This window comes from Ceratotherium simum, chromosome 37, assembly GCF_057802395.1.
Source record: "Ceratotherium simum simum isolate JZ-2026a chromosome 37, ASM5780239v1, whole genome shotgun sequence".
Taxonomy (NCBI): Eukaryota; Metazoa; Chordata; class Mammalia; order Perissodactyla; family Rhinocerotidae; genus Ceratotherium; species Ceratotherium simum.
The window spans coordinates 4,205,051-4,230,546 of record NC_141936.1 but is presented as its reverse complement, the minus strand read 5'-3'; the positions used below and the strand labels follow the sequence as shown (position 1 = coordinate 4,230,546).

At 46.8% G+C, this 25,496-nt stretch overlaps 1 protein-coding gene across 2 annotated transcripts in view; it reads left to right on the top strand.

The window, feature by feature from the left end:
* The window catches only part of UBE2F (ubiquitin conjugating enzyme E2 F (putative)), a 56,611-nt gene extending 32,508 nt beyond the window's left edge, over positions 1-24,103 (top strand). The window contains exons 5-11 of one of the 2 annotated variants that reach the window (XM_087424637.1): positions 2,250-2,317; positions 10,265-10,335; positions 12,136-12,216; positions 14,734-14,791; positions 17,878-17,910; positions 19,290-19,352; positions 23,344-24,103. In XM_087424637.1, coding sequence (XP_087280763.1) covers positions 2,250-2,317; positions 10,265-10,335; positions 12,136-12,216; positions 14,734-14,791; positions 17,878-17,910; positions 19,290-19,352; positions 23,344-23,394 — 425 coding nt within the window. In that variant the 3' untranslated portion in view covers positions 23,395-24,103. The remainder of the gene's footprint in view (positions 1-2,249; positions 2,318-10,264; positions 10,336-12,135; positions 12,217-14,733; positions 14,792-17,877; positions 17,911-19,289; positions 19,353-23,343) is intronic. The other variant, XM_087424638.1, reaches the window with a different exon arrangement.
* Positions 24,104-25,496: the final 1,393 nt, after the last annotated feature.

The window sequence follows — 25,496 nt, the reverse complement described above, 5'->3', positions numbered from 1 at the left end:
TCGAATTCTAATCATTATTAAATGAGAATTTGACTAGGACAGAAGAATATGGTAAGGTCAATACCATATTAGACCAAATCACAGTTTCGTTGACACAGGGTAGGCAGTGGAGTTGAAACTATATGATCAGTGAAATGGAAGGCCAACTGGAGAAGAAATGTCGTGTGGCGGATGGAATGGCCAGAGCACAGCCTTGAGGATGAAGAGCAGAGCAGGGAAGATGGAGCGCTGACAGCCGAAAGCTGTGATAATGTGGTAATGATCCGTAGAGCACCGCCTGGTATGAGGAGCCTGATGATAGATTGCCGTGGCACGGTGATCAATACAGAATATCAGAGACCAGTGTCCACAGAGCCTGTGTGAACAACGGTGTGCTCTGAGTGTTTTCTACCTACAGTGCCACTTATATGAAAAGTTCTTATATCCAGAGTTAATTTCCCCCCCCCAAAATAATTTAATACCGTCAGTCACTAATCCAAGTGTGTTTATAAGCACTAGAAATAGATGTATCAAATAAGTGCGGTAAGGATAGACTAGTAAATGCTGTAGGATGGTTAGACAAGCAATTAGAAAAAATACACCACCTTATTCTGTATAATAAACTGTAGATGAATGAATGAGCTTATGAAATACAGGAAACTAAGATTACTAGGAGAAAATGTAAAATAAAATTTTTTGATAATCCTCATTGGGAAAGACCTTTTTAAACATAATACCAAAGACAGAAACCACAGAAAGAGAGACTGGCTTCTTAAAAATGAAAGCCAGTTGAACAACAAAATCAAAAGGCAAACAGCAGAGTAAGAAACATTGTTTAACAATTGTAAAAGGCAAAAGTTAATCTTCTTAAGAACTTTTTTATATTGGTAGTTAAAAGATGAATACCTCGGTAATAAAAGAGTTCAAGAACATTAACCATTCAGTTCTTACAGGAAAAAATACAAATGACCAATAATGTGAAATAAATTTCAGCCTTGCTAGCATTCATCAGATGAATGTAAAATAAAAGAGAAATAGTATTTCTCTTCTGTCACACTGGCAACGCATAAAAACGTTGGGGTCCAGGGAATGCCAGTTTTAGCTGCCGGATAACTTAAATGTTTATGCAATCTCAAAACTCTTAAAAATTTTTTTTAGTGATGATTCGAGACTAACCACCTACTATTAAATGTTCCTTTTATGTAAGAAGCTGAGGGAAGTGATAAGATGTACTATTGCTGATTTGTTCATGGTGATAAATATTTTGGGGGAAGTTGAATCTTTATTTTAAAGATGGTGTTAATTTTGTCAAATTGTGAAGTTTGGAGTCATTTAATTCCTGGGGGCATTTCCAGGCTCAAGCCCATTCGTGCTGGAGCCCCCCCTCTGCTGACGGCAGCACCAGCGTGCTTACAATGCAGAACCAAGTTCACCTGCGGGGCGGCTCATCTGCTGGCTGGCTCTAGAAGAGGCAGAGGCAGGAGGCACAATCAAGGAAGTTGGGACTGTGCTGTGGGGTCTGCAGACCTGAGGGGTGGCATGGCGGTGCCGCTCCAACCACGGACATCCTCCTGCATGCCTGTCAGCGCCTATGCCAGTGCCTGCTCTGTTCTGCAGGCTGCACTGAGGCTCAGCCAGCCAGCCAGCCCACAACTATTGACTGGGCACACTCCCTGAGGCAGCACTTTTGTCTGTCTGGTTCACTGCTGTGTCCCCACGGCCTGGAGCAGTGCCCGGCAGAGGGTCCGTGCTCAGTGCATGTTTGATGCATAATAGAAGCCATGTGCCAGGCACTGGGAATACAGCAGTTGACGCTGGTCCACCTCCCCCTTGGAACTGACATTCTCGTGGGGAGGCCACAGCAAACAGATGAGCAAGTAGCTTAAACGGGGCGAGTGCCTGTTGTGAGGTGTGTTTGAGGGAATACACCGGTGCTGCAGTGCGGAAAAGGGTGGGGCCGAGGTGAGAGCGGGGCAGTGCAGGTCGAGTGCTCCAAGAGACTGAGGAGGAGAAGGAGCAGTCATCTAGAAGGATGCCTACCCTTCCCTGAGGGCCCCGGCCCATGAGTGGACAGCAGGCGGGCCAGGTGGAGCTGATTTGTATTAATCATGTCGGGGGCAGGATCTGGTGAAGTAACCAAGGAACCCTGCAGTCCTATTTTTAAACTCTTCATTCTCTGTATTTGCCGTTTCCTAACATAGTGTTTGCTTTTTGTTTCCTTTTTTTTTTAATTTAAAGGATTTTTTGTTTTGTTTTGTGTTTTTTGATAGATGAGGGTTACTACCAGGGTGGAAAATTTCAGTTTGAAACTGAAGTTCCTGATGCGTACAACATGGTGGTGAGTAGCCTCCGTTTGAGCCCATGCTTCCCCTTCCCGTGGCCAGTCGCCGTCACGGGGCCCAGCCCTGCCCCCGCATTGTGTGCACGTGTTACCCGCCCTGTCTTTGGCCTGAGCACAAAATGACTAGTATTTCTGTGGTTAATGTCACTCATCAGCAGTATTTAAAAGAGTTTCAGTAAAGAGGTTCATTTTTTCAACAAATATTTGTGAGTACCACGTGACAGGCGGTCTACACTGGGAGTACAGTTCTGCCAAGGGCGGAGTAACTGTGACGAGGTGAGCACCTTTCTTGGGAGCTGCCCGTGTGTTTCATGTCAATCTTATTTGTTAAATTCTGGCACTGAAGAAGAAAGCATTTTATTTAAAGCTATAGTTTTGTTTATGGTATAACACCGAAATTCCAGAAGTGTATAAAATGTGTATTTTAGAATTTTAGAAAAGAAAATGACTTGTAATTTTAAACTGGAACTAATTTATACCCACAGCTACATGTTAATCCCTCAGGGACCCTTCTAGGTAATAATTATACCAACTACTATGACATTCTGTCTTTGCTTTTGAGGAACTTACTGACCAGTTAGGAAGGTGAGAGAAAGTGTAGAAAGGGATCATAAAATGACAGCAGTGGTAAGTAGCAGACAATAGAGATATTGATCAATGATAGGAAACTAATTTATGGGAATTCAAAGAAGGAAAAGAGAGGGTCCCTTTGGAAAGTGGTCAGGCCGGTTAAGCTTTGAAGGAGAAATAGAACTGGAATGGTCCTGATTTGGCCTGGCCCACAACCAGGGAGGGTGTTCAGGATGACGTGGAAGTCTCTGGAACTGTGTCAACAAGTATGGAAATAAGAACTGGCCACCTGTGTGTGGTAGATTGACCAGGTCGACTCAAGTGGAGAGTCGGGGTCGGGGATACTGGGGGAGGAATGAGAAAACTCAGATTTCTGGGTTGTTGGGCGTTTTCACTCTGGCAGTGGAAACCATGGGAGATTGTGAACAACAACCCCCAGCCCTGCAGTGGGTGCTGGAGAGGGTGCGGTGTGCCCACTGAGACATGCAGTCCCTCCCAGTCCTGAATTCTCGGGGTGGGAACATGGACAGCTTTGCTTCCTTATTATATATATCTATATAGCTGTTTCCCCCAGGTGTCTCCGAACCTTCTCCAGGCCTATCAAATAGGAAAGAAAAATCCAATGGCAAAATGAAGTCTCTTGTTCACCTGAGGCAGTGAGTACTGGGGACACCGTGTGCCCCATCACTTTGCCTGCAGTAACTGCTCCCTACTGTCTGACAAGTGGAATTATCTGTCCCCATCACCAGGGTACTGTTCAGTGTAGGTTTGAAGCCAAACCTTATCTGTGGAAATTGATCTTTACTGGGCTACTACATTAAAAGTTCTTTTTGAATGTACTTTATGAAGATGGGGAAGAGTTGGCAATCCAAGAAAAACAAAAAAGAAATTTAATTTTTAAGCAAAGACAGGAAAATATGCATGTCAGGTCTTTGTCTATCCATCCATCCAGCCACCTGCTGAGACTTCCCACATTTCCCTGATCACACACTGAGAAACCTGGCTTGACAGAACAGTGTTCTCCCTCAGGTGAGAGGCAGCTTGAGAGGTTTGGTTTAAGGACAGATGCTTAGAATTCGGGGGCTATTTTGATGGTTTCTGGAAACAACCAGACATACAGTACTTAAAATTCCAGCCTGTAATTATCTGGGCATATGCCATCTCTATGCATTACTCATCAAAAGAGTGTGAAAATTAAAGGGTGGTGAGTTTGTGACACAGTCTTTTCGGAAAATCAGCGAGTTTTGGGGAAGGAGGATGGCTTGGGAGGAGTTCAGCATAAGCTGAGAAACTTCTTGAACAAGCCGTGAGGAGTCTGAGAACAACTGTTCCAGTGACATCAAGTATCGTTTAGTAGCAAATTGTCTTGTTCCCGGTACGGGAAGAGATGAAAACATGAGAAAATACCAAGGAAGGAACAGATTTTTGTTTAGAGCTCCTCTGTGCAGGTGCTTCCACTTGCTTTATCTTATGTCATTGTCCAGTCATTCCGTGGGTGACGTTGGTACTCATTTCTTCACACATCAGTAAGTTAGGCTCCGGAAGGTAGTTAAGAACTTACTACTTAGCTTTGTCAGTCTAGATGGCTCAGTTGCTGAAGCTGATTCTTGTCCAGAGCTGCCCAGCTTCCCAGCGTGTGCCCTTCCTGCAGCACTTGGTGGCCACTTTGTAGTGAGACAGTGTTGGTCATACTGTCCCATCCCTGTGTAACTTCTTCAAGAAACAGAGAGGTGGGAAATGGAATAAACAGAGGATAGACAACCACTGAGCCTGAAAGACACATTTCCTGTATTAATTGGTGACTTACAATGACTTTACATTTTTATATTTTAGTTTCTGTCTCCTTTGGAAAATTTCTAAATGATGAGATGGTCTGATTTCATTAGGAATAAAACCCACGTTGTCCAACTGGGAAGTACCGAGAGGCCAGACCCTACCCTGCTGTTGTTAGGACCCCTTCCACTCCCTGCTCTCTGGCCTCTCATTCAGGCTAAGGTGGTGCAGCTGGCTCACTGACAGGCCAGTGAGTGTCACGAGCTCATGGCAAGGAGTAGAGGGTGACACCGTCCCCAGGAAACCATGAGATGTGCTTAATCGATGCAGAAGTAGTTGCCTTGACCTTTTTTACAGTTAATCTTTACATCATGTACCACATAACGATGTTTCGGTCAACTTCAGACCGCATATACGACGGTGGTCCCGTAAGATTAGTACCATGTAGCCTAGGTGTGTAGTAGACTATACTGTCTAGGTTTGTGTAAGTACACTCTATGATGTTCGCCAACAATGAAATCACCTAATGACGCATTTCTCAGAACATTATCCCCATCGTTAAGCGAAGTACGACTGTACTTACATAGTCCTCCTTAGCATCTCTTTCCACTAGACTGTCAGCTCCCTGAAGGAGGAGTCTGGGAGTGTCTTAATTACGTGGTATTCCCAGTGCTTGGCAAGGGCCTGCCCCTCCAGGTATGCACTATGCACTTGCCCAAAGGTTGGCATTCTCTCTGCCCCCTATAAACTATGAAATAGAAAATTAAATCAGCAACTGAAAACTGATAGGTTCGGGCATTTGGGGTAGAGGTCATGCAGCGGATTTGTGTTTCATTTGGGTGAGGAGACACAGCCAGGTTTTAGAAGGTCAGCCTGAGAGGGCTTTGTGGAGCTCTTTCAGGGTTCTCGTGCTTTTATACCATAACTTTTATGATTGCTGTACTTCATAAGGACTTTTTTTTAAACCCCTAACACTTATAATTCCTGCAATTAGGTCTGTTATTAAGATTGTGACTCTGAAAATCTTTTAATCAGTAAAGTAGATCATTGTTTTAGAATAAACTTTTAAAAGAAAGAAAACACCTATTTGCTATTCTTCCCCTGTACACACATTCCTACACCCCAGCAGCTAAAATTCAAAATTTCCTTTGGTTCTTTGTCCTTTTTTCCCTGAACTTTACCTCACAGCCACAAGCCTGCCTCGTAATCTCTCTCAATCCTAGAAATTGGCTGAAGTGATTTAGTGACATTTAACGGGCTCCTAAAATGTGCTGGGCTCTGTGTAGACACTGCAGGCTAGAGATGAGGAGTCAGGCAGCTGTGTCCCGGGAGACAGACACAGAAATAGTGATGAGCCAGGCTGGTGATGCGGGAGTGGTGATCCCCTCAGGATGATGGGGATGCCCAGAGGAGGAGTAGGGCCTTGGTGCACAGAGGGTGGCCTGGCTGTGGTGTCACACAGTCCCCGGGTCTCACGCTGCTCCGTGGCATGTCGATCGTGTGTTGGTTGGAGGAAACGGTGTGCTGAAGCAGGAGAAAGGAACTCGGCTTTTAACTCCTTGACTCCAGTTTCCTCCTGGAAGTGATGCGTGTCATGTTCGCTCACACATTATTGGTAACATAACCAAATCAAGTAACGTGGCCACGACCAGCCGCAAAGAGGGTAAATAAGGGCTGTCCTGTCATGTTTCCAGAAGGAAGAGAGCCAGAGATACAACAGGTGACACCTGATCTCCCACCGACCACTCTTCTTTTTATGTCATTTGTTATACTTTGCACGCAATTGAGAAAAAATAGCTATGCAAAAATAGAATATTAATCATCCATTATCTGTCCACCCAGAGAGGATCCCCGTTAACTTTCTGACGTATGTTACAGACAGTATATAATCATATGTACAAATGGGATCACGCTACATATAGCTTGGTAATTTGGGGGTAATTACATCATCATCAATAAGAGCACTTCAGTGTATGATGTGTCATTATTTTATTTTTTTTTTTTTAAAGATTTTATTTACTCATTTTTTCCCCCCAAAGCCCCAGTAGATAGTTGCATGCCATAGGTTCACATCCTTCTAGTTGCTGTACGTGGGACTCGGCCTCGCGTTGGACGGAGAAGTGGTGCCTGGGGCATGCCCGGGATCCGAACCCGGGCCGCCAGCATCAGAGTGCGCGCACTTAACCGCCAAGCCACGGAGCCGGCCCTGATGTGTCATTATTTTAAACCAATCCTTTATCATTGGTCAACTGGTTGGCCAGTTTTTTGATAGTAAAGGGCAAAATAGTAAATATTTTTCTGCAAAGGACAAAATAGTAAATATTTTAGGCTTTGTGGACCATATATGGTCTCTGTGTCATATTCTTTTTTTAAAACAACCTTTTAAAAATGTAAAAAGTGTACTTAGATCACAGACCAGGCAAAAACAGGCCTGGCCTGCATTTGGTCCATGGCTACAGTTTGCTGACCCCTGGAATAAACAGTGCTGTGATGCATGTTCTAGACAACAGCTTGTATATGCCTGCCTCTGTCCTTTGGATAAATTCTTAGAAGTGAAAGTATGGGTGTTGAGTACCTGATGCTAATTTTAAGGGTCTTCATCAGTACTGTTAAATTATCCTTCAGAGGGCTGGCCCCGTGGCTTAGCAGTTAAGTATGCACGCTCTGCTACTGGCGGCCCGGGTTTGGATCCCGGGCGCGCACCAACGCACCGCTTTTCCAGCCGTGCTGAGGCCGCATCCCACATACAGCAACTAGAAGGATGTACAACTATGACATACAACTATCTACTGGGGCTTTGGGGAAAAAAAAAAAAAGAGGAGGATTGGCAATAGATGTTAGCTCAGAGCCGGTCTTCCTCAGCAAAAAGAGGAGGATTAGCATGGATGTTAGCTCAGGGCTGATCTTCCTCACAAAAAATAAATAAATAAATAAATAAAACTGTTTAAAAAAAAAATTATCCTTCAGGGAGGTTATGCATCCTCATCCTTGGTGTTTGAAAAATTCCCTTTTTCCTAAACCCTCACCACCATGGGATATTTTCATTATTTTTTTCTTTTGCCGTTTTGGGAGGAAATAAATAGTATCTAATTGTCATTCGAATTTTCGTTTCTTAAATATGTAGAATGCTAAATACTTTTTCCTACTCATTAGCTATTTATGTTTTTAAATTATTGTGTGCTTAGTCCTTTTTTTCCATTGGAGTATTTGTTTTTCTTATTATAAGAGTTCTATTATAGAAATTATATGAAACTTTTTTCTTAGTTTTCTTAGCTGTGCTGTAAATATTTTCCTGTTTTCCATTTGTTTGTTTTTGTTGTTGTTCTATAAAAGTTTGCTTTTTGTTTCACCACTGTAGACAAATCTACTTTTCTTTCACAATTTTTCATGTTACAAAATGCTTAAAATGGGCCTTCAGACCCCAAGATAGCTCATCTACGTTTTCTTCTAGTACTCTTATAGTTCTGTATTGTTTATGTTTCAAGCATCTGGAATAAAGCTCTAAGTGGGGATCTGACTATATTTTTCCAGATGGTTAGGCAGTTGTCCACTGAAGAATCCCTCTTTCCCCATTGATTTGCAATGCAGTGTCTGTCGTATATTAAATTCTTAGCTGTGTGATGGGGTGGGTGGCAATGCCAGCCACTGAGGTAGGAGGTGGAGCAGGGTATTTTTTGTTAGAACAGTTCAGTTTGGAAAGTGTGTGTCAGAATCCCGGTCCACAATTCTGATGCAGAGGTTTGCTCTCATTTCTGTGGACGAAAGTTAAGAGGGCCATTGACAAGGTTGATGTCTGTGTCAACATCTAACTATGGCAGGTGTGAAGGGACAAGGAGGAGAGGAGGACACAGTCAGACACTTGGAGATGTAGTGAACATTAGCGAGTGACCGTGTGCCGGGGTCTCCAGAGGGAGATTGAGCCTTTAAGTTCCTTTAGATGCTGAGTCAGTGATTTAGTCTACCACCTCTATTAACTACATTCAGTTACCTAGAGAGACTCTTCCAGCCCGGACAGTGCTGGCCTTCCCTCTCCAGCCCGAAGGCCTCACTGGAAGTGCAGGATGTACTAGTACTCCTTCTGTCAAATGCATTCCCATTTACTTGCAGAAAAGCAAATTAGAGCATGTTAAATTGATTTAAACTCACTCTAGACCTACATCCTGTAATCCTCAGACACCTACATTTGCATAGTTGGATTAATCATTTTGGGGAGTCTCTTGATGCTGTGGTGTTTTGAAATCAGGAGGAAATCTTAGGAGGATGCTGAAGAAGTATGTTTACTTTATACAAATAAAAAGATGATATTATTTGAGTACTAGAAAAAGTACAGGAGAACATTAGGTAGTGAAGTATTTTCTAGGTTGGTATCAAAGACAAAAGTTTGATTACAAAGATTAAAAAAATCCTTCTACACTTCAGCATAACATCATAAATATAAATTAAAACTAAATGATAAACTGGGAAAATGTTGCCCCTCTGTGACAGAGGGTTGACACTTTAATATCTATGAGATGACATATCTGATGAGATTCTGTGAGATGACACTTATGCTTGTCAAACAAAGGAGACCACACTGTGGAACTAGGACTGGAGAAGGGGCCCTCCTTGGCTACAGAGCACTTGGCACTGTATCCGAAGCCAGCGCTCTGACCAGCAGTTCCTCTTCCTGGGCTTCATCTCGGGGAAATATTTCATACGGAAGTGAGCAAAGATAGGAGCATTGATTTAGCACGATTTGTAGTAGGAGTGGGGAGGAACCTAAATGTCCAGTAATGGGGAACTGGCTTGTTAAATGCTAGTGTTTGTACCATGGGATGCGAGAAAGCCCAAAACCATCTGAATTGGTGACAAAATAAATATGAGCAAATATATAGCACATTTCCCCCTGTCTATAAAGAAAAATGAATGTGTGTGCACACACATCTGTGTGTGGCCTAGAAAAGAGGCTCAAAAAATGTACATCAGGTGTTAATAGAGACTTTCTGGGTGGAGTTAATATATATATATTAATGTATAATATGTATAATATATATACAGATATCGCCTTATTCCCGTGTACTCATTTTCATCCTCCCTCCTTTAAATATAAAGTGGACTAAGACTTGCATCTAAAAAAGTATAGATGAAAATAGCATCTTCAGAAACATCCACGAAGGGAACCGGCTACTACTGAAGAGCAGTTAACTTTGAGCCACAGTTCAGCAACTTAGCACAAAGGAGTCTGTGGGCTCCTGGCTGGAATCGGGGCCTGGAGGTGCAGAACTCCTCCCTGGAGTGTGTTGCGGGCTTCTCCTCCACAGCCCCGGCTCAGGGAGGGTCAGAGGTGGCAGAGGCCCAGCCACCAGCATCATCCGCTGTCAGACCCCGGGGCTTGTGGAGGGGCTTTGTTAGGGGGCAGGCAGGTGTTACAGTGAGATGAGCACTTGTCGATGGGGTGTGAAAACACTCTTGTGTGGTGACGTGAGCCGGTGTCCAAGGTTGAACGCTGTTGGTGAGTCAAACTGGATGCTGAGCAAGCAGTGGAAAAAGGGACTAGGTGGTAAGTGTTTGACTGCAGTCGTGACTTGGAGAGCCTATGATCGCTTCATCTCTGTGTTGCAGCCTCCCAAGGTGAAATGCTTGACCAGGATCTGGCACCCCAACATCACAGAGACAGGCGAAATATGTCTAAGGTGAGTTTCTCTTCCTTCCTGTCGTCTGTATTTGTGAGCACTGCTTGTGAGCGCTGGGCTTTCTAACATGTTATCTCTGTTGGTGGATATTTTGAGGCTGGGCCAAGTTTAGGGGGGTTTGGGAAACCGCCCTGGGGCTTTGGGCTACACTCGAGAAACTGGAGTGGTCTGAGCTCTCCTGCCCAGCCTGGCCTTAGCCTCCAGACCTGGGTCCTCCTGCGCCCCCTGGTGGTCAAGGCCCCTGCTAGTCTTTGCAGCCTGCCTCCTGCCCAGAGTGCTCCCTCTGGGGGCCCTGACCCTTCTCTCCTCCTATTTTAGTGAGATCCTGCATTCCCTAAGAGGGAAAAATATGATTAATGAAATCCAGAAAAAAAATGTGGATGACAGGCTTAAGGAGACCTGGGCACATGTATTTAAGATGTCCTCTCTTTACGAAGATGGTCTTGATGTGTGTGGGAGCACTTTTGAAGCAGGACAGCTTTCCCAGAGCTTCATGTCAGTTGTGGCCTGTGTGCCCACCCTTCCAAGGGCAGATGATCAGGGATCAGCGATTTCCTGCTTCTTCAGGTTGCTGGACACTAATGCAGAGAACCGGAGACGTGTGGGGTTGTTTGTTTTTTAAAGTTAATTAAGCCTTTGGACTTGTATTTTCCTGCATCTGTCACTTTCTCTAGTAAGGCAGTGATGTTAATTGCAGGTGCCAGACCACCTGGGCTTGCATCCAGTCCCACCACTGTTCGCTGTGTGACTTTGGGAAGTTATTTAACCATCATATGCCTCACACTCAACCACAGTCTGGAAACTAGGCATTAAGTACTTCTTGAGCACAATTTTTTACTTTCTTTCTATGTCAATTGTCATGCTTGGCCACTCTATCTATTTTCTTTCACTCTCCTTCTCGATAAACACCAGTCACCTTTGAAGGGAGATGTATCAACTGTGACTGCTATTGGCTGCTGGGATGTCAGGATCTCCTCTTCAAAGTGCAGTTAGTACCCATTTTCCCATTTTATTTTTGTGTATGGTGCCCCCTTTTCTTTCATTTCAACCTCTTTATTTATTTATTTATTTTTTTTGGTGAGGAAGATTAGCTCTGAGCTAACATCCTTTGCCAGTCCTCCTCTTTTTGCTGAGGAAGATTGGCCCTGAGCTAACATCTGTGCCCGTCTTCCTCTATTTTATCTGTGGGATGCCACCACAGCATGGCTTGATGAACAGTGTGTAGGTCGGAGCGGTGTGTCGGTTGCAGGGATCCAAGCCTGCAAACCCTGGGCCGCTGAAGTGGAGTGCGCAAACTTAACCACTATGCCACCAGGCCATCCCCTCAGCCTCATTTTTTATAGACAGTTAAAAATACATTTTATGAGAGTATACCTTTTTTAAAGGCATCTTCCCTTTTAAGTATCTGTCTTTAAGTATTAAAACTTTAAAAGCATTCTTCAGTTTCAGGTTATAAATGGTGTCTGGTCCAGCCTTCTTCCCCTAGGCTGTCACCTGAGCTCACTCGCCTGGGAGTCCACTACACACCAGTTCCCTGTCAAGTCCTCTTCCTCGGTCACAATTAGGTCCAGGCCAGGAATTTCTCTTGCGTCTTTTGCTGTCTTGTGAGAAATCAGGTTATTAGCAAAGTATGAAAGGAATTTAGCAGATGGTAGCTTGCTACAAAAGCCAGAAACCTTAAAGGAAAGTCATTGATGATTTAGCCACATTAAAATAAAAAATACAGAAACACAAAATTGAAAGAGAAAAGATCATCTGGATTACATCCTTTGTATGTAAACAATCCTTACCAATCAATAGGATAAAGATGGACACATTGGCTGGAAAAATGAGCATCGGCTACAGATACATGATTCATGGAAGGAGAAGTACAGGTGGGCGGTAAGTGTCTGAGGGATGCTCATGCTCAGTGGTAACCAGAGAAAGGAGCGCGGAAACGAGATGCTGCTCATCACTTCTCAGACTGGCAGATACAAAAGCAGACAGTCAGTGACGTGTGTGTGTGAGAACAGGCTCTCTCGCATCACTGGAGGTGCCTATATCTGTGCACTTTTCATTGGCCCTTCAGCTGTAAGGTCTACATTTAACTGTATTTACCCTTCGACTTGTCAGCTGCACTTCTACTGATTTAATTGAGGGAAATAATGTTCCAGACTTATGTACAAAGACCACCTCATTGTTTGTGAAAATGAGACAGTGTCCAGCAGTGGCTAACGCACAGCTGACTCATGGCGTCTCGTTAATACAGGGAAAGACGAGCCTGGCCCAGCTGCTCCTGGTCCGCAGGGACCGCTGGGCAGCATCTACCTGGATTCCTCGCTCGGCAGTACTGACTGGCGCCTGGTGCTCTGTGGGGCCTTGTCTGGTACACAGGGGCTCTTACCTCTCTAGTGAGATTGGTCCCACTCCCACTCAGGGCCCTCACCCTGCTCTTGGCTCAGTCAGAGGTGCCAAGGCCAGGAGTCTGGTAGTTGCGCCTCAGACTTTTTCTCCTGGAGTCCAAGCTTGCAGTCTAGTCCCTGGGATATTCTCTGTCTCCTTGCCTAGTACCCTCTCTGATGACCACACGGCTCTGTCACCTGAGCTCCCACAGGACTGTCGTCTGCTGAGGCTGGGCTAGAGTCTCTGTGGTGACTCTGTGCTCCCCTCCATGGTGTCACCCTGCCCAGACCTGTGGCCACCAGACATGGGCACAGCCTGCCCAGTGGCACTTGCTCCCCTGTGACTTGCTGTTACCCTTGGTAGGCACACCTGGCCTCCAGGTACAAAGCCCTCCTGCTCTGGCCCTGCTGTTGACAGGAAAGCTCAGAGGATACTGACTGGTCAGCCAACTACGTGGCTGCCTGCCTGCGTGCCTTCCACCAGCTAATGTTCCTTGAGCCCAGACACAGTGGGGAGCAGTTTGCATTCTCTGCTTGATGGGGCCTGCAGCTGGTGGCCCCTGACAGACAGACATTCAACGAGTAAACAAACAAGTATATAGCTAAAGATACAATGAGATCTGTAAAAGAAAAGGATAAGCTAGATCAGAAGTAATCCTTTCCCCTGTCGTGGTAAAGAAGTCTTTCATTGGGTCATATAAACCACTAGGATTTGGCAGATAGTTCCTAAAAAGTTATTCAAAAGTTGTAGAGGTTTCATCTCAATCAGTGAGATGGGGGAAAGACGTCCACCCGGTAAGATGGGAGTAGGGTACATGATTTGAGTTTTCTTCTTTCTTGTTTTCTTTTTAAGGCTCAAAATAAGCTATAGTGGCCCTCTTCCAGTTGGTTTTATCTGTTCTAACTGAGCTTCTTGGACAGTTAAGATTATAGCCTTGATTTGAATTCCACATATTTCTATTTTCTCCTGATCTTAATTGATTTATGTGAATTTGAACATGCTCTGATTCAAAAAATTTCTTCACAGTAACAATTATGACCTGGAAAGCCTGATATTGACGTGTTAGCTTACGAACTGTTGTGTGCAGTTCAGAGCAACAGCACAATATAATTCAATAATGCCAAACTAATTTTATTACCAGAAGGAAACTTGGCAATAAACTGTAATGTTTCAAAGTATGGAATAATCATTTATATGAGAGTATGTAACATGCATTTACAGCTGATAGAACAGTAATGAAAGTAGCTCTCAGGTCCACCTTAAGAAATAGGACCTCATAGCGCCTCTGAGGCTCCTGGGCACCTCCCTTGAACATGGTCCTCCCACCCACAGGTGAGCGCCATCCAGAGCTTAGTGTTTGTCTACCTTCATCCTTAAGTTTTCCCTTTTGAGGTTTTTTTTTTTTTTTAAACAGCTATTAAAATTTCATGTGCTAGGGGCTCACATTGGTGTTAACCCACAACTCCAGGTGAGCTGCCCGGGTTTGGAGGATGCACCATTGACCAGGTGTGTGCCCCGGGGCATGTTGCTGCTCTGTGCCTTGGTTTCCTCCTCTCCTGGTTGTTGAGGCGTTAGTGAGTTTAGGATCGTGCTGACACACATAGGAAGCTCTAAGTGTCAGTTGTTCCTGTTGTCATTGCTGTTCCTGTCATTTTCTGAATGTTAAATCGACAGATGCAGAACAGTTTGCATGTTCTGTTTTAAGCGTGCTTTTCCCCGCTTAAAACTTCCATGTGCATCCAGGATTAAAGATGTGTATGTACACTACATAAAAATAACCCGAGAGATCAGACTCGAGTACGTGTACAACCCTGGAGCTGGAGAAGGCCTTCTGCAGCAAGACAGGAAACTGCGAAGCCACAGAGGAGAGCGGGGTTACGTGAGAAGTGGATCTCCCAAAGAGCAGGCATGTGCCGAGAGGACCTGGCAACAGGGCGTGCGTGTGTGGCACACCTGCGCTCATGTGACCGGAGCCTGCTCCTTGCTGACCGCTGTGCCTTTCTGTGTCTGTTTCAGTTTACTGAGAGAACATTCGATTGACGGCACCGGCTGGGCTCCCACTAGGACGTTAAAGGTAGAGAGCAATGCCTTTGACCACAGCCCTCCCCTGGAGTAACCAGCCTCCTGTAAGAACAGTGACGTCCTCCCTGTCCTGTCCACACAGCTGGCTGGGCACACCCTATTCCCTCCTCTCCCCACCACCTGCCTGGGGCTGCTTGGCCAAGCCCTTGCCCTGATCACTTCCTCTGCCCCCAGTCCTCTTTAGGGCACTGGGGGGAGGGGGCAGGTCATCTACTCTCCCTTCTGCCCTTTACCACTTGGGCTTCAGATAATTTACAGTTTCTCTTTCACCCTGGTCTTTTATAGTCATCTCACCCTTAAAGGAGAGGAGAGTTTCCAGGAATGGGTAGAGAGGGAGGAAAAGAAAGGGTAGATGTGGGCTTTCTGTCTGTTCTGAGTTACACTGGACAGAGGAGGGGTGGCAGGACAGCAGCCAGGTATGTCCTGAGGAGACGCCCCTTCTACTGGGGGCGCAGTGTGGAAGGGGAGCCACAGGGACTAAATAAATGCCCCAGTTCCTTCTACAACAGCATCCTGAGTTGGTTTCAGTGGCACACATCATGAGCACCTGCCTGAGGCCACCAGCTATGGCTTCACCTCAAGGCTTTTCTGCAAGGGTATCTGTAGGGCACCTATGGTTTCTTCATGTTGCCTGGTCTTTTTATCAGTAGTCGTCAGAACTTTTGGCTAGTGTTCACTTAGCAGTAAACAGCTACCTGACTTTTGCCATCATTTTTTGACTGAGTAACGAAATAGTTCCACGCGATCGTAGCCTTTGCCCTATCCTGTGGTGGATCAATACCGCCCAGAAGAGCGCTCGCCGGGTACTGGGTTCAGGGTCCACTGTGTTCCCAGCCTGCACTTTAGCTGGGGACTCAGCACAAAGGCGTGGTCATCTGGGCCAGGCCCATCTTCCCTGGTGACTGTGTCTGCCTTCTCTGAGTCTGACAGTCTCACCAGGTCAACACTTGCACGTTGTTGGTGAAGCTCAGAGAACTGTGGCACCTTGCACGTGCCATCTTTTCCTCTCTCCCTCTCTGTCTTTCCTCAAGAGTATTATTTTTCCACACACGTCAGCTTTGTCTCAGTCATGCATGGATTATACAAGTTGTCATAACTAAAACCCTTATAAGTCTAAGTCTGTGCCACATGCACAGAAAGAAAGCAATGGCTGATAACAGAGATGCAGCATTGGATGCTGCCCCTCAGGTCGCAAGGGTGAGCCTGAGCAGGACTGGACATGTGTGCCGGGCTTTCTTTCCCAACCGTCCATCACAGATTAACTCTCCAGGACCTGCCTTTTAAAATAACTTCTGCAGAAAACGAACCTCATCTGTTACATGTTGATTTATGGATCCATCTCTTAGAGACTGTCATTCCTGTTCCCCAGCTCTTGGGGGAGGACAGGAGGCACACTGCAGCCTCAGTGCTCTTAGAGGACGCTGAGGCCCAGAGAGACGTGTAGGTGACTGCACCAGGCCTGGGCCGGGTCTAGTTCTGTACGTAACCACACCTTGTGGAGACAGCTACAAACTGGTGTATAGACCGCTCCTTGTGTCCAGAAAGGACTGTTGGGTGTTGGGTATCACCAAGTAGGTCCTTCGGGGGAAGAACACAGGGAAGGAGTTTGGGGCCCTGTCCCAGAGTCAGGGGACACTGCAGACTTCATGCAGTCATGACCGTGGCTCCTCATGAGGTGTCGTCTCTGCTACCAGGGGCAGCCTGGCCTGTGCTTCTCTCACCATGTCCTGGACATGTCCTGCCTTGTGAGACTTAGCTTCTGTACAGGCAGTCCCTCTACTTGGAAGGTGCCCTTCCTGCCATCCCTCCACCTGGCGGGCCCCCACTTCCTCTGTGAAGCCTCTCCTCCCTGGGTGGGTCCTCTGTGGGAACACTTCTGTGGAAGTTCTGCTAACATGCCTGTCTTCCTGACCCCCTCTACCAGACCGAGAGCCTGTGTTCACTCCCAGCTCCAGCCTCAGGCCTGGCTCACACCAAAAGGACATGGATGGATGGATGGATGGATGGATGGATGGATGGATGAATGAAGGGGTGGGTGGGTGGGGAGATGGAGAGGGACAGATGGATGGATGGGAGAAAGCAGAGCATGGCAATTAAAATTGCCAACTAGCAGAGAGTATTGAATGAGAATGAGAATAGGCCTTAAAAAGAGAAGACTCGTGAGCTGCTGAAGAGGAAGGCAAGAAGGATTTGTGATTGAGTCACATCACAAGTCACAGAGAACAATGATGGTTTTCAATTTTATTTTAATGAAAATTTCTGATCTTTGCATGTTAGAACATGTTAGTCTCCCTTGATTTTTGGCGTAACTAGAGCAAAATTATTAAGAAGACTCAGTGGGACAGTGAGTAATTAGCTTATCTACGATCCCAAAGAGGCCACAGATGCAAAAACAATAGATTGTTTTTTTGTTTTTTTTTTTTTTTTTACTTTTTTTTGTTTGTTTTGTGTGTGTGTGAGGAAGATTAGCCCTGAGCTAACCCGATGCCAACCTTCCTCTTTTTGCTGAGGAAGACTGGCCCTGGGCTAACATCTGTGCCCATCTTCCTCTATTTTATATGGGACGTCGCCACAGCATGGCTTGACAAGCGGTGCATCAGTGCGCACCCAGGATCCGAACCTGCGAACCCTGGGCCACCGAAGCGGAACGCACACACTTAACTGCTACGCCACTGGGCCGGCCCCAATAGATTGTATTTTAAAGAGGACTTTTCAGAAGTCTGAACCGTATTTGGTAATGACAGGTAACAAGTGGTGTACAGTGAAGCTCTCCTTGGCCACGCTGCCCGTGGGCTTTCTCGTGCACGGGATTGGGCTCGTTGGGCCCTGGTCTCCGAGGGAGAGCAGTTTATGTTGTCTTAGATTTTGTATTCACCACCTGTGACTGCTCATCTCTGAATGTCCCACGGTTTGTTGTTATATTGAAGAGAAGTTGTTTTAATTTTCTGTCTTGGGGAAAATAAAGCATGCTGAAGGTGACTTTTGATGTGGCACAATACGTATTTCTTGGTCATGGATTTAAAAGACTTCAGTGCACAGAAGCCTGAAACTTGTTTTCTTCTTTCTTTCTCATTTCAGGATGTTGTTTGGGGATTAAACTCTTTGTTTACTGTGAGTATATTGACCAAAATCCCAAGTTTTTCTTGATTCCCCTGACTGCTGGTGTTAAACATGACATGAAAGGATAACACGAAGGGATTAAAAACAACACCGTGTACACAGACCCCCTTTTCTCTTGCACTTTTGAGTCAGAAGAACAGTGAGACGGGAACTGAGAGGGCTTTGGAGTGTCACGTCGGGAGGTCATTGGGGGAAGGAGGGGAGCAGAGCGTCGCCCCCACTTTCTAGGGGCTTGAGACCAGTTCCACTGCTATAGGCTCCTTCACATGGGGCAGGTGTTCCTCTGGGAGTGCTTGGCCCAGCCCTGCACTGCATCTGCTCCAACCAGCAGCCCAGTCTGCAGCCTTCTTCACTCCCAGGCGTCCTGGTTTGGTTGAAGGAGTCTGTGGTCACCCGACCTTGAGGCTTTTCATGAACCCAGAACCTTAGAGTTTTTCTTGATTTCTCAGTGACAAGCTGCCCAAGTTTGCTGTCCTCAGAAAACAGTGCATCACAGGCAGGGCTGGAGGGCAGGAGAGGCATAGGGAGAAGTAAAAAGGGCACAGCCGAAGTGGGTATTTGGACTTCTTATATAATATTATTTGTTCCTTCGAGTTTTTATTTTTTGATCATAAAAGAGCTTTACAAGAAATAAGCTTCAGGGATCTGTCTCTAGGGGGGAAAAAAAAACAGCTGTGCTCCTTTTGGTAAAACCTAAGGTCCTTCCATGAAAATGAGCCCATCCTGGGCAGCCCCCAAGGACTGCCGGCTGTTGGAGGGGCAGCTTCCTGGTCCTAGCAGATGCACGGGTAGAAAGGGTCTGGTGCTCCCTCCTGAGGCCCCGGGACACTGGCATGATGGCACTGCCCCTGCATTCAGTCGGGTTCCAGACATCATCCCTGCTGGGCTATGAGTGCCATGCTTATGAAGGTGAGTTAGAAGATAAAGAGAAAATCCAGCTAAGGTCAGAATAGACTTACAAAGGCAAAATTGTTCATCACAAAATAAAGGAGGGAAATGAATTTTTAAGTAAAAAAGAATGGGATTTCTATTTGGAAATATTCATAATGAGTGGTTTTTCATTCTCCAGTTATTAAAAATAGCATTAGAAATTAATGTGATTGCTATTTCTTCCATTTTCACCAGACTTTGGACAATTATATGTAAGCTGACTTCTTTCAGTCAACCATTAATCACCATTTTGAAAAAAAGACCCACACGTTCATTACTCTTACATCAGAAGAACTTCAGTTCTTAATGGAATTTCTCAACTCTCTAGGTCCTTTTATCATTCACTGATTAGATTTCTGTTGCCTGGTTCATTCAATGAAGACTTATAACAGAAAAACAGATTCTTTCCATTGTTTACTTTGAGTTTCTCTCTTTTTAAGGATCTTTTGAATTTTGATGATCCACTGAATATTGAAGCTGCAGAACATCATTTGCGGGACAAGGTAAGCTACTAACAGGAATGTTCTAGGTGGATGTATTTGGTAAAAAGATAATTATTGTCTCTTGATAAGTATGAAATTGAGAATGTGGGGTCCAGGACTGGGATGTAAAGCAATTTATAAATAATGTGTTATAACACGTGAGTGGTCTCAGTAAAGTGTTTGACCCAAGGTTGGTCAGAAAGGGTTTTATTAGATGTGATTTCCTAGTAGAATTCAGTGAGTAACTTAAACCAGGCAACTGTTACTTCACCTTGTTAACAGACCAGGCAGATAGAAGGGAGAATGTCACACCCACCAGCACCCTCCTGGCTCCCAGCCAGCTACGTCACCCCTCCACAGCTTCCAATGAGCTCATACACAAGCATGCCTGTTTGGTTTTGGCCCCAGATAATTGGATGATATTTATAACTCCTAATCTTCAATTCCTTTTTTTTAAAACTTCCTTCCCCTCCAAGTCAATGCATAAACTATCGCTCAGTCATTTTAGGAGCTGTTAATATTCCATAAAGTGGCTCTACCATACTTTTTTTAACCATTCCTTATTGGTGGGCACTTGGGTTTTCCCCACGGGGTTTTTATCTGATTACAAACGATAATGCAGTAAATGTTCCGTGTACACACATCCTTACAGAGTGCATGAACAAGGCATTGGATCTGGAGCAGGAGGCTGGGAGATGGCCCTGTATGCTTGGACAAGGCTGTTAGAGGTTGCTCAGCCTCACTTGGGGCCAAGCTAGTTAGCTAGTTAGGCCCAAGTGGGCAGCACTGCAGTGCTGACTTGGTTTAGTCAGAGAACCTCGCCTTTCATTTTCTGAACCAGATTCCCTGAGAATCCTGGCCGACCCCAGCAGTCTGCCCCTAACACTGTTGGATTGGCTGGCATTGCTCTGAACATACAAAGTTCTAAAAGCCACTAGGTTGATTCTAAGTATCGTACTTAACATTAAGAGCAAGTGCTTCTGTTTATGTAAGACCTACTGTGTGCCAGGGTGTGCAGGGCGTTTTAAATGTGCTGTGTGTGATGTTCACCACAACCCTGAACAGAGGGGCAGGGGTGCTGCCTCAGCAGGGCCCCGAGGAGTGGGCAGGAGTGTCCCTGCCAGAGACCCAAGAGCCGCGCCTACTTGCCTGTGTCCTGTGTGACAGGCACAGTGAGGAACAGGGAGTCCTGCAGCAGGACTTGAGGGTCAGTGGGTGCTTTTGGTCAGGCGGAGGAGGCTGGCTGTCAGGCCAGCGTGTTGCCAAGGAGGTCGGGAGGTAGCAGAGGTCCTCGGATGAAGTGCCCGTGGTAAGACGGCTCTGGGCCGGGCAGCCCCCTCAGCCTGTTCTCACGGCTCGCCCACCTTCAATGGTTGGCCTTCCGCACCACCTTTGGGCAGCACTGGCTGGGTTGTGTGGCCTGGCAAAGCCTTGGTTTGTCCAGTGCGCTGACAAGCCCTTGCAGGCGTGCTCCGGGGCTCTGTGCCTTTTCAGGAGGCTCCATTCATGTTGTAACTCCACCTGTCATTGTCGCGGACAAGGACATCCCCACTCAGGACTGTGGCTGTTGGCAGCCCTTGTGGACTCAACCTTGTCAGGGAAGGAAAGCGATGATAATAGGGAATGCTTCTACAGAGGCAGGTGGGGAAAGATGTCACAAATCGTCTTTTTTTTCTTGGAAGGTTGCTTCATACTCTTTGTATGAAATAAGGGGAAGACTTACAGTTTATAAAATTTTAGTCCCGGTAAGATGGGCTTAAAATCCTCCAAACAGTGATTCCTCTACATGAATTCTGAGAAGTGTCCCATCCCCACCCATGCCCTCCTGCCAAGTCATGGTCACAGTTACTGCACTTTCTGCTTCCTTTATTTTGTATTCACTGTTCATCCCAAATTTGACTTGTGGCCACTGAAGTGCCAGGTAAAGTGCTAAATGCCCAGGATAGATGAGTGGACAGATGGTTCCTGTCCCTGTGGAGTGGACATGCTAGTGGGAGGAGGCCGAGTGCAGATAAGCAAACATAACATGTGGTAGGGGGGTCCTGGGGGTCAGGGGGTGAGGGGTGTTGCTATTTTATGTGAGGTGCTCAGGGAGGGCCTTTCTGATGTGAACCAAGTGAGGAAGCGTATTCCAGAGAGTGTCAACAGCCAGTGCAAAGGCCCCAAGGCGGGAATGTGCTGGGCTGTTCAGGGAAGAGTACAGAGGCCAGCCTGACTAGAGCAGGGGAGCAGGACAGCAGTGACGTGATGGTAGCAGCAACCTTGAGGGGCCCTTGCATGTGCCAGGCACTGTCCCAGGCACTTCCGCGAGGGCATTTGTTCCCCTGACAACTCCACAAGGCAAGGAGTCTTATTATCCCTGATTTGCTGCTGAGGAAGCAGAGCCACCAAGAAGGTGAGAGACTTGCCAGGAAGGGGCAGAGCCCAAGATTTGGTCTTCACTTGGTCCTGCTCTGTGGGCCCCCAGGCAAAGTGGCAAGTGGGAGGCAGCAGAGGCCTGAGCATAGAGGGCCTTCTGGAGGCCATGGACTCTGGGCTCTGTCCTGGGTGAGATGATGAGAGCAAAGGGGATTAAGACTAATAAGCAGAGGCACTTTTGGTCCTGAGGGCAGGATGTGGGGTGAGGGGTGCCTATGGGGTCTTCACTTCACATCTGTGAGCCTCGGCTGTGGCTCCTTACTAGCTGACAGTGTTGTTGGCTTCTGGGTACCATGGAAATGACCTTGGGAGAGTTTTTGCTAGAGGCAAGTCAGGGCTTCTACACAGCCCATCTTTCCTGTGGGCTGAGGGCTGTGTGGGAGCCTCTGAATGCAGTCCTGTCAACAAGTGCGGGCATTGGTAGTCAGGGCCACCTGGAGTGCCATCATAGCTCTCCACTTTCTCAGCTGAGACTGTGAGCAAGTCACCGAACCATTTCCAGAACTTTAAAACTAGGAACCTGCCCTGACCTTGCAAGGGTGACTGTGCAAATTAAGTGTGGCAGAAGAGCAGGCCAGCTCAGTGCTCCAGTGCCTTCTAAGTGTGACCCCTGGAAGAGACGCAGCTCCAGGCAGCGGCTCGCCACAAGAGGGCGCACGTCAGCACCCACCAAGTGCTGTGCTGTGCCGTGCTCCCTGCACAGCGGGAGCCACGCGGCCTTGCGCCTGTTACTTGGACGGAAGCAGTGTGACCCCACGGGACATCAGTGACCTGGCAGCTGTGTTATAGGAGTAAGAGGGTGGAGAGCCTGCCTGTCAGATTACACAGTGTCCTGCCACTAAATGCAGCCGTTCTGAGGTGGGCAAGGCCCTCCCCCAGTCCTGCAAGGCCAGGGAATTTTGCTCCTAACTTAGAGAGAACAGACCTGGGGGACACACCTGGGTGCCGGCTCAGATCTGAGGTGGCTTTCCCTCCCCACCCATCCTGACCTGGGAGATCCCCAGATCCATGGGGAGCCACCCGGCTCCCAGGTGGCTCTGCTTGATGCCCAAGGAGGGATCTTTGCTCTAAGCCCACCCCTACTCTCGGGCAGGGTGGTCACCCTGATGGTGGGCTGCACTTAGGCCATGAAGAGTGGACACACTTGAAATAGGCAGCCAGGTCCAGAGAAGTCGTTCTCGGAAGACACTTCCTTAGAGCAGCAGCCACGGCTCAACACTCATCTGTGGTCAGGAGTCCTGGCCTGACTCGTCCACACTCGTGGGGCTCGCTCTCCCCATCTGCAAAATGAAGGGTCTTAGGATCCCTTCCTCTTAGAGCTTCTGTTTATGTCCCCAGCCCCAGCACTTGGGCACAGTGTCTTGCACACAGTGGGCATGCAGAGTAGTGGGAAACAGCGCTCAGCTCCACAGGTCTCTGATTATCCTGCCACCGTGGCGACCGGAGGGTGGAGGCCAAGCCCTCTGCACGCTCTTGAGAGCTCACAGCGGGTCCTCGGCTCGGGTTAGGTCCGACTTCTTCCTGAAGTGTCACTTCCCCTCACTAACTCGCTCCTCCTCTTCTCCTTTCTCTCCTGATTGCTCTCGCTCCACAGGAGGACTTCCGGAATAAAGTTGAAGACTACATTAAGCGTTATGCCAGATGATAGGAGGAGAAGACTGCAGGGCCGTGGACTGTGTGTTAGAAGTTTGTCTCCAGCTTAAACCAAGAGGGAGCCCTCTTCCCCAGTCCTCGCGCTCCCTCTCAGTCCCACTGGGTCGTCCGAGTCCTGTGACCATGTTGTCCCGAGGAAGAACCTCTTCACGATTGCCCATTGTAGACGGAGAGTTCCGCATAAATACAGCAAGAAAATGTGTTTGGGGTTCTAAAGAGTTGTCTGCTTACCTTAACATGTTTACTTTTTGAAACTGTACTGTATAGGCTGTTGATGAGAAGTTGTAATGAACTCAGAATTGAGGTTCGAGCTTGCTTCTTCCCCTTGTACCCAATAAGATCACTTCCCTGCACAGGTGATGCTAATGATGTGCTCAGTGTAGCTCGCAGATTGGTGATAAGAAACCCGCTACAAACTGATTGGATGCCAGTTCTCTTAGCTCCTCCACGAATGTTGGCCCTGCCTAGGTGTCGTGAAGCTTCCCAGAATGCATAGAGTCATTCACTGTAGATCTCTTACTGAAATGCGTATTTTATTTAATGTAAGTATATTTTGGAACAGATTTGTAATTTGTACAATTTAATGCTTTAATTATTTTTTTCTATTCTCATTTAGTTTGTATTTTCATTGTATAGAGCAGACAGAAAGATGTTGGGTGAAGCAACTATTGAAGAGAAATACAAAGAAGATATGAAAGACACATTATTCTTTCTGTCCAAATGCAATGAGAATTTGGCTTTTAAAAATCAGCTCCTTTGCTTTCAGGTCCAGATGGGGCAAGGAAGTTTTGGAATCCTTTGAAGCTAGATCTGGATGATTTAAAACAAAAAAAAACCCCAAAAAGCAGGGAACCCTTTCTCACATGCTGCCCAGAGGAAACTCGCTGGAGCCCAGACCAGCTGGGGGCGTTGGGTTTCTGCAGTGGTCGTGTGCTCGTGGGCCAGTAGCGATCCCTGTGTAGCTACTTATCAGAGAGCCAGACTCTCGTGCCTGAGGGACAGAAGAGATACCTTGGGAATCAGCCCAAATATTGTCTGATGCCACTGAGACCGTACCTGTGGCCTCTGAGTTTGCTGTGGTTCTGGGTCCTGAATGGAGGATGAGTCTCCTAGGCCTTGGAGGGCCGGGAATCAGCAGCAGCATATAGCCATACTTGGTCAGTCAACGCACTTCAGAGTAAGAACACCGAAGAGAGGCACATAGATTTACTCCAGCATTTAGACATCTGAACCAGTGAAATCAAACACAAAATACATATTTGTGTGTCTCCTCTGCTGCCTGCCTAGCACGCTCAAGTTAAACTGACAACCTCTTAGACCTCTGGATTCCCCCCGTCTGCCGTCTTCCCCAGTCTGGTTTGTTTTTCTTAATTTCTAATATAATCTCTGATTATGGGATCAGTCTGTCCTGGAGGTCTGCAGGGGAGGAAGGCAGGCCATGCTTCCCATTTGTAATCAGTAATTGTGCCCATTAGACTTGAGGGTGCCCCGGGTAACAGGCCACACCTCTGGTGCTCTGAGCAGGAAAGGTGGGGCTGGACTAAGGGCATGGTGGCATCTCAGCGGCTCAGAGCCTTCAGGGAGGTACAGTAATCCCTGCCTCCCGAGGCCTGGGAGAGCCACTGCAGTTTACATACTTACTTGGAGCTCCGCCCAGTGTCACAGGAACTTGCCAGCTAGGCACTGGGCTGTCCTCTGCTAGGGGGTCAGGAGACCAGCAGCTGGTCCACCCACGTGCCTGATATCTGCCACTGTGACCCAGGGCATGCAGCTCTCTGCCTGGTGCCAACCCCAGGCCCGAGTCATGACGTCTCACAGCTGATGGTGCCGATGGAAGTGGAAGAAATGGTTCCTGTGCCCGCAGTTAAATGGACATGTGCATAATGTAGGTAAAAGACTGTGCCCTCGGGACCAGACTGAAAGGGTAATATCTATTGTTAATTCTGACCTCAACGTATTTGCACAATAGAAAAATACTTTATCAGGGATCAAGTAATTCTTCAAAAATGACATTTCCACATCACTGGATCGTCCCTTTCTGTCCAGTGGGAATCCCTCATGGATTTTGCCCCCTAGCCCCAAACCGTGAAGGAG